Raw genomic sequence first — 8760 nt, forward strand, 5'->3', positions numbered from 1 at the left:
GTGCTTAGGCCAGGATTTGCCTCCAGTGGATACTGGAAATTTTGGTCTGGGTCCCTTGGCACTGGCTGCTTCTTCCTGGGTTGGTCTTTCTCAGCTGGTTGTTCAGAAGGTCCTTCTGTGGCTATGTCATTCAAAGGATGCCATTCTCTATTCCTTACTTCTCTCCTAAGAAGCATCTTGATTACAGTCCAGGCAGCTCACTGTCTGGGTCCTAAGCTCATTGGCCATAGGACCTTGGGCATGCTATTCATCTCTTTGTGACCTCGGCTCCCTATCTGTGAGGCAGGGATAGTATCTGTGCCATAGAACTGCCATCAAGGTAACAGGTTAAAGGACACCACATCTTATTTCCTCTGTTTTACTTAAAAGAGTACCCTTAGCTTCCCACACTTACTGGGTGCCTCAATACACCCATGGATAGACATGGACTGGAAAAAGAAAAGAAAAGAAAAGAAAAGAAAAGAAAAGAAAAGAAAAGAAAAGAAAAGAAAAATTGTGCTATCTCCACCAGCAGATGGCGCCTGCATGCAAAGAAAGGAGAAAGCGGGTACCTCTGCTACACCTCTGCCAATGGGTGCATTGGCAGGTCCAAATGAAGAACTCACGCTGCAAAGCTAGGGAAGGCTCTGTCTAGACAGGACCCTGAAAAAGCATTCAAAATAGGGCCAGAAAACTAAACCATACTGAAAAGATGACATGAAGAAGTCAAGTCTAAATTATGTCTTGCAGGGTCACATTCTAAAAGTTTGGTTTAGAGTCAGGGTCTTCTGTTGCTCAGGTTGGTCTTGGAATAGCTGAGGTTGGCCTTGAACTCCTGATCCTCCTACCTCTGCCTCCTAGGAGCCAGAACCACAGGCATCTGCACCAAGTTTATTCACTTTGAGGAAGAGTAGGGAGGAACCGGCCACCCAGGCATCTTATATCACTGCAATTGCAGTTTAATGAGGTGGGAGGTTTTGGGAGTCTAGAGAAGCACAGAAAGGGAGGTCAGAGTGCCCTGTGTGATACCTTTCCCTCTGAATTTGTGTATCTGTGGGGGTAGGACTGAGATCAGGGGAGTTTTGAAAATATTTTCTATGTACTAGGATGCAGACCTGAAAGGCAGACAGTTCTGCCCCTGTTCTGATGTTGACAAGGGCAAGAAAAGTGGCCAGTACAGGTGAGGGTCCAGATGCACATCACTGGGACAATCCCAGTGCTATGCTGGGAAGATGGTGCTTTGCTATTGGAGGGGGACAACTGGCAGCATCACTAAGATGTGAGGAGGAGCTGTCATGGCCAGAGATCAAGAAAGGGAGGGCACTGGTTATTCAGCTCTTGGAGACTATCTGGTCCAGACCAGCACTCAGCACTTTCCCTCCCTCCTGATACCTTGTCAAAAGTCACTGGGTCGGAAGCCTGAGCCTACACAGTCCTCTCTCTCTCTCTCTCTCTCTCTCTCTCTCTCTCTCTCTCTCACACACACACACACACACACACACACACACACACACACACAAACACACACACACACACACACACACACACACACACACACACACACACACACTTGTGTCTGTATAATCTATTTTAAAACCAGGGTTACATGTACCCCAGGGTGACCTTGAACCTCCTACTTCCTACTTGAATTTCTGATCTTTTTTCCTCCATCTCTCAAACACTGGACTTCTAGGCATGTACTGCTCTGTCCCACTTATGCAGTTTGGGGGACCAAAGCCAGGGCTTTGTGCATGCTAGGAAAAGCACTCTACCTATTTAGCCTGCTTATTTAAAAAATGAAATAAACATTTTAAGTTTTTATTTTTGTGTTTGTCTGTATGTGTATGTACAGGAGGTTTTGAGACCAGAAGATGGTGTCAGATCCCCTGGATCTGGAGTTATAGGCAGTTGTGACCCCAATGTAGGTTCTGGGAACCAAACTGGTATCACTGGAAGAACAGTAAGTGCTCTTAACCCTCGAGTCATTTCTTCAGCCTCCTCTTCCTCCTCTTCCTCCTCCTCTCCCTCTCCCTCTTCCTCCTCTTCCTTTGAGATTTAATTGGAAAACTTTTTGAATGTTATTTATATGTCTGCTGTGCCCATTTGCATGCATATGCATGAATATGTGGGTGTCTGAGGAGTCACACAAGGGTGCTAGGTCCTTGGAACTGTCGTGAGCACCTGCCCTGGGTGCTGGGATACAAACTCTGGTTCTCTACAAGAGCAGCAAATGAGCTCAGCTACGGAGCCACCTCTCCAGCCCCCACTGTTGTGGTTGTTTGAGGTCTCATTCTGGCCTAGGATGTCCTCAAACTTGTGGTAGTTCTCTTGCTTTGTCTCCCAATAGCCAGGGTTACAGGCGTGTGCCACCGTGCCTGGATTTCCATATAACTGTTATTATTTTTAATTTCTCCCTTGTGATTATTTGATAGTGAGTCCTTTTACATCAAACTTTCCCAGTTTAAATGGTCAACTCAGGACCTTCCCTAACATTATGTGCACGAATGGCTACAATCACAGTGACCCTGTATGGCACCATCTGGACTTGGGACAGCAATAAGATTTGGTTTTTTCATATGAGCCCTGTGCTCAGCGGGTGCCAGCAGAGCAGATGCAGGAGGGTGGAAGGAAAGTCGGGGCCTTGAGCTCAGGCGTCCAGAATCAGCCCCCTGCTTCTCTCATGGAAGACATAGCCCCCAGCACAGCTGCTACCTCCAAGAAACCAGGTCAGAACTCCAGCAACTTATTTGAAGCTGCTGCAGGTGGTGTGTGTGTGTGTTCCGCGTCCTTCTCCTGGCCCTACCCCCGCTCCAACCATGGGCTTTCTTTTTTCCTCTCTAGGCCTTCATGGTTCAGCTTGGCTTCCGGAACCAGTATCGTAGGAATAAGAGGATGCTGAGTTCAGAGATGATGATCCTGGCAAGTACCCACACTCAGGGCAGACCAGCGACAGGGTAGCTGTGGTGTAGTCTGGAACCTGAATGGGTTAGGCTCCACTCGAGTAAACTGAGCTTCCATCTCCACACCCATCCAAGGAAGAGAGAGTTGCAAGCCACTTATCAGTACCCCCTGGAAAAGCTGCCCAGTAGGATGCTGAAGGAAACGGGTGGACTCACGGAGGAGGGAGGAGGAGTTCAGAGCACAGCATTGTTAACTCCCCCCCACACCCCCCCCCCCCACGCACTTCTCAGGGCCTGGGGAAGTCCAGGCCAGTAAATTAGGGCTAAGCATCTGCCAGGCTGGTTTAATGAAAGACGGAGATGGGCTTCAGTGAGTGCACGTCTTCAGAGATCAAAGGCCAGCTCGGCCTCAATGGAAGGAAGATGAAGCTGCAGAGAAGCAAGGGAGTCTACCGGACAGTGTCAGCCTGGGCTAGAAAGAGAGCGGTCAGGTCAGCAGCATTCTCGGCACAGTGAAAACTCACCCAATATTTTGGTCCAAGGGTTCAAGTGACCGGGAAGAGAAGTGCTTAGTTCGGATTCAGAGTCCTCAGACTCTGTCCTCAGGCTCATGCCTGGCCGTCTCCGGCTCTCATTCCAGATCTGAGGGCACCCGTAGGCTCAGGGTCACCGACACGAAAGGCTTCTCATAGAGAACTTTTTGAAAGGCAATTTCGCACTGCTTACGGGTCACAGCAGCCTGGGAAGGCTGCCACGTCTCTCCAAGTGCGCAGCGGGTTCATGTCTACCACACTCTGACAGTTACACCCACATTCCCCCATCCCTGCCTGCTCACTGCCCTACCTACTCTGTAAAGGGACATCCCAGAGATGGCTTCTTCCCTATCACTCCATCCGTGCTGTCCCCATACCCTGGGCCTCTGCCCACTCCTCACTCATAGCAGCTTCTGGGAGAGGCTTTAGGCTCAGTGAATGGTATCAGGTCAAGGTGGCCCATTCCTGGAGTTACAGTACTAGGGAGGATAAGACTGTAGGGTCTTAAATTCAAGGGCAGTTTGGGCTACATAGCAAGACCCTGTATGAAAACCAACCAAACAAAACACAAACCAAGGGCTTGAGGATGTAGCTCAGTGGTACAGTAATTGTAAGTATCTGGATTTGACCCTCCAGGATTGCAGAAACCAAATAGAATAAACCCCAACTCAGCTCAAATGCTACTTCATCTATGCAATCCTTTTAGGCTAGGTCAGGGGCTCTTTCTCTGGCTCTCAAAGTTTCCTGCGATCTCTTTTTTCCTAGACCTTGATCAAATGTCTCCGCTCTGGGTCATTAGCCTCCTTGGGACTGGCAGAGCTGTATTAAGTATAGGCTAAATGAACGGCTAGATTTGCAGAGGAGGAAGACTGCGGATATGGACTGGAAGATTGCATAGCAGACCAGAGCTAGGTTCTAATGCTGTCCATAAAAGTCACAAAGGCAAAACCCCACTTCATATACTGTAGGCCTTCAATTGATTTTTTTTTAAAAATCTGTTGATATTTTGTGGCTCAGTAAAACTAAGTTCTTAGGACTTTGCAGAGAATCAAAAGTAGCAGTACATAAAAGGTCCACTTGTTTGCTGGTAGTGACCCCACAGCCAGCAGCACGTTTTATTTGTCAGAATTCACTGCAGTCAGAGACTACGTAATTAGAGGCTACTCTTTTAGTACTGTGATCTGTTGAGAGGTAGTTTTCTAACCTGCATAAGACCATCACCATTCTCTCCTAGAGGATGGACAGGGTACATGCTGATGGTCACTGACAGATGCTCACGAAAAATGGTGGGGGTGGAGAACAGATACAGCATCTACTCGGGAGGGGAAGGCAAGGAGACAGCTCACTGTGTCCCACTGAAGACAACAGAGGCTTTCCATGGCACTAGGACGGCCCTTTCAGTGGTTAGAAGCCACACATTCTAGACATATGTGACTCTGAACTTCTAAAACACATGCCGGAATTCTGCCCCATGGTTCTAGGGCTCTGAGACCCTCAGCAACCAACACTAGGAATACCGAGGTCAAAGGTGAGCACCATCCTTCAGCCTAAAGCCTGTCTCCCCAAATCACCTTTATTAGGGGGCCACTGCCCCTGCCCCACTCTGGCAAAAACAAACAAACAAACAAACACAAAAACCCAAACAAAACAAAACAAAAATGCACAGCCTGGCACAGGAGGCACTAGCAAGCAGATAGGTCCACAGCAGCCAATGGCCCCTTAGACAGTTTCACCCCAATAAAATGCCTCTCCTTTATAGCTGTCCTCCTTCCCAAGAGGCTCATCTGAGGCTAGGTTCGTCAGTCTTTCTTTCTCCCTTTCAGTGACCCACCCCACATAAAGGATAGAGGGTGTAAAGCAAGCATAAGATCTCATGCTGGCTGTGGATAAGCCCGTTTCAGACCATTAAAAAGCAGGCTGGAGAATGACGGAGAGCACCCCCACCCCCTGTGTCTAGCCTCAGTCTTGCTATGTGTACTCACAGCCTGTTTCTTTTTCCCACATCTCCAGAGAGTGCATAAGGGCCACTGCCCCAAATGGCCACCTCTTGTCACCTTTCACGCCCACCAATGCCCCAAGGTCAGTAGGACAAACACAGAACCACTTACAAGAGCAGAGAGCATCGGAGATTATTGCAGACTTTATAGAAAACAGCCCAAGGGAGGTCCAGATTTCTCAGTTGAGGATGGGGACAGCGGGCCTCAAGCCGATATACAGAGGAGGAAGACCTTCCTGTGCAGAGGCAGCACAGGCCTGCCATTCTGCCTGACTTAGGGTGAGAGGCAGGGAGGCAGTTCCCCCTCACTCACCATTGTGCTTTGGGATCATGCAGAAGGCAGGGCACTGAGGCCATGACCTTGACCAGGAAAGCTTTCCACTGAGACTGAGACAAGAGGTCAGACTCCATCCCCTTCCAGAAGGCATGAGAGGTGGTAGCAAGGAGTTCCCAGGGGAGGACCGTGTGGATGGTGAAGCACAGAGCACAGATGGGCAGCAGCTCCAAGCCTCACGTTTCCAGACAGACCAGTGGCCCTGGATTGGAGACCCTGCTCACCCCACCTGCTCCCTTCCTCCCTCAAGTCTGCCTATATGCTATGGGGGTGCTTTTACTTGTCCTGCAGGATGGGAGAACATCTCCTAGGAGGGCAGTGGGTAGCACCCCACCATGGGGGAAGAGCCCTCTCTGGCCCCTGGTCAATGAATGGTAAAAGTGCCAGCGATGGATGTCAAGGGGACTGAGAGCCTAAGACTTGGGCCAGGGCATGAAAGTGACTGGGGTGAAGAGCTGACTTTTAGATGGAGGACAAACTCTGTTGGGACATTAGAGCCGCAACAGAAAGGCTAAGGCTTGGATTCTACACCAAGCCTTCCTTGCCCCTGGCATGAAAGAGACAAGGCCGGAGCTGAAACCCAGCCAAGAGCAAGGAATGGAAGGGCCTGAGCTAGAACCAGGGTATGAAGCAAATCAGATTAGAGGAGACCACTGAAAGCCTTCAGATTTGGGTTACATGATGGAGAGCCCAGAGTTCTGAGGTGGGACAAAAAGCTCAAACTTCATAAAAACCTTCCAAAGAGACCAGAAGGGTAGACCCCCCCTCCCCCCAGAACTCTGAGAAAGGGACTGAGGTCTTCTACCCTGGAGCAGGGGTCAGTGCAATCTAGCCAGGGTGTCTGGCTTAAAGCATATAGAAAGGTGGAGAAAGTGCTAGAGATTTCAAAATGGAAGAGCAGGATCTTTGGGTGAGCCTGGACAGGGAGAAGGAATTTCAATTTCAATGGTCCAGTAAGGACCGGCAGGCAGGATTTGTTTCTGAAAACAGATTTCTGGGTTTTTGATCTGGAAACTCTAAGGCCAGGGAAAGAGTACACCTTGGAATTTCTGTATGGGAGAGATACTACGATTGATCCAAAGGTCTCAGAGATCCAAACTCGTAAGTGTGTTATCTCCGGGGCCCAGGCCAGGCAGAGAAAGGCTGCATGGCCCAAGTAAAGTCATCAGCTGATAGGAACAGCCTCCCACTAGGGAGGTGATGCTCAGAGACCCGAGCCTGGAGAAGTGGCCCGGGAGCCGGCAGGGGCGGCCGGAGCAGGCGCGCGGCGTGGGTCTGCATCCTGCTCGTAGCGGTAGTGGTAGCCCTCCATCTGATCTCTGCAGGCCTCGCGCAAATTGTGCATCCAGCGTTGGATGCCGCGGCGGTTTAGGTAGAGCACCATGAGGAAGATGAGGCCGATGAGTGCCAGCACCAGCCCGAAGAAGACGTAAGAGGCTTCCAACTCCGGGCCGGCGACGTCTATCCCTTCCCCGCTCTCGTGTGCATCGCCGTCGGAGCAACCTAGTCGCGCCTCGTCCAGGTCTATCAGAGGCCGGTCCAACAGTACGCGCGGGGAAGCGCAGCGCAGGCGGCGCGCGTCGGGTACGCGCTCGGTGGCGTTGTGCAGCCAGGCCAGCAGGGGGCGCGAGGTGCACCCACAGCTCAGTGGGTTGTCCGCCAGCAGCAGGCGCGGCTGGGGCAGGTCGCCATCGCGCTCAAGCGCGCTCAGCTCGTCCGGGCCCAGGCCGGCCAGCGCGTTGACACGCGCATCCAGCTGCTCCAGGCGGGGCAGGCGCAGCGCGGCGAGTGGCAGGCGGCTCAGCGCGTTGCCTACCAAGCCCAGCAGGCGAAGCTCGGCCAGGGGGGCCAGAGCGGCGTCCAGTGCATCCAGCATCCCGGGGCTGCCTCGAGCCAGCGCGTGATTGAGCTGTAGTGAGCGCAGCGCAGGCAGCCCGCGAAAGGCGCGGTAGCCCAGGGCGCGTAGCGGGTTGTGGCTTAGGTCGAGTGCCGCCAGGCTGGGCAACCCGTCGAAGGCACCGTCCTCTACTACCTCGATGTTGTTGTGTGTGAGGCGCAGCGCGGTAAGGAGCGGTAGGCGCACGCCGTCCGTCGCCCCCTCGCCCCCTCCCGCGAAGGCTGCGGCGCGCAGCACGGTCAGGTTGGCGCCCACGATGGTGAGGTTGCGCGCGTCGGGTGGCACGTCCCGGGGCGGCTGCCGGAGCTCCGCGCCCGACGCGCAGCGCAACATTAACCGGGGGCTGCCGAAGCAGTAACACTGGAAGGGACAGGGCGCGGCGGGCCGGCTCAGCGCCGCCGCCAAGAGCAGCAGCCCTGGCAGCGGGCTCCAGAGCCCCCGCTGTCCCGCGCGCGGGGCCATCGCGGCCGTCCCCGCATCCAGCCCCCGGCCCGCAGCGCTCACCAGTGAATTGGGAGCGTTTGGAGATGATGGGATGGGGGTGGCACGGGAAGGTGGCTGTGGGCTAGACCTTGACCCGGAGCAGCTGACAGTTCCGACCGGTCCGTCCTCCAGCTTGTAAAGTCCGAGGAGCCTTCACTTTGATGGCTGGGGGCTACAGGGGTCAGGCGGGGAGCGGAGCCCCCCGCCCTCGCTGCCCTCGTCGCCCTGCGCTCCGGCCTCCGACTTCCGCGGCTGTTCCGGGCTCCGAGCCGAGTGGGCAGGGTTTGCCTCCCCCTCCCCGCCTCCTGGCCGCCTCCTCCGCCCCCAGCGGAGTCTCCGCACCTCCTCGCAAGGGAGGCGGGGTGGGAGGCTCCGGAGATGCAGGCTTAGGGCCGCTGCGCTCTCTTGCTCCCCTGCTCTCTAGTTCACGAGCTGCTGAGAAGTTTGGCTCCCCAAGCTCTGACTTGCTTCTTTCCCCACCCCCTTCGTTTAGGCAGCTTCTTTCCTCCTCCCTCCGAAGCACACGTGGGGCGGGGCCCTCAGGGCTGACCTGGCAGGTGGATCTGTGCACCCAGAGAAGGTGGGAGAGTTTAGAGCTGTCCCTAGAAAAGGAGGCAGGGCTGAGGGGTGGGCTGACA

The 8760-nt window shown here is 53.5% G+C and overlaps 1 protein-coding gene across 1 annotated transcript; it reads right to left on the minus strand.

The window, feature by feature from the left end:
* Nucleotides 1-5519: 5519 nt before the first annotated feature.
* On the minus strand, nucleotides 5520-8556 carry Tpbgl (trophoblast glycoprotein-like). The gene has a single exon (NM_001195529.1). It carries the CDS (start codon nucleotides 8099-8101, stop codon nucleotides 6947-6949), a length of 1155 nt encoding a protein of 384 aa, NP_001182458.1. The 5' UTR covers nucleotides 8102-8556; the 3' UTR covers nucleotides 5520-6946.
* Nucleotides 8557-8760: the final 204 nt, after the last annotated feature.

This window comes from Mus musculus, chromosome 7 (genome assembly GCF_000001635.26).
Source record: "Mus musculus strain C57BL/6J chromosome 7, GRCm38.p6 C57BL/6J".
Taxonomy (NCBI): Eukaryota; Metazoa; Chordata; class Mammalia; order Rodentia; family Muridae; genus Mus; species Mus musculus.

Bases quoted from the DNA above. Each gene is read 5' to 3' on its own strand.
- Tpbgl (NM_001195529.1), bottom strand. From the start codon at position 8,101: ATGGCCCCGCGCGCGGGACAGCGGGGGCTCTGGAGCCCGCTGCCAGGG.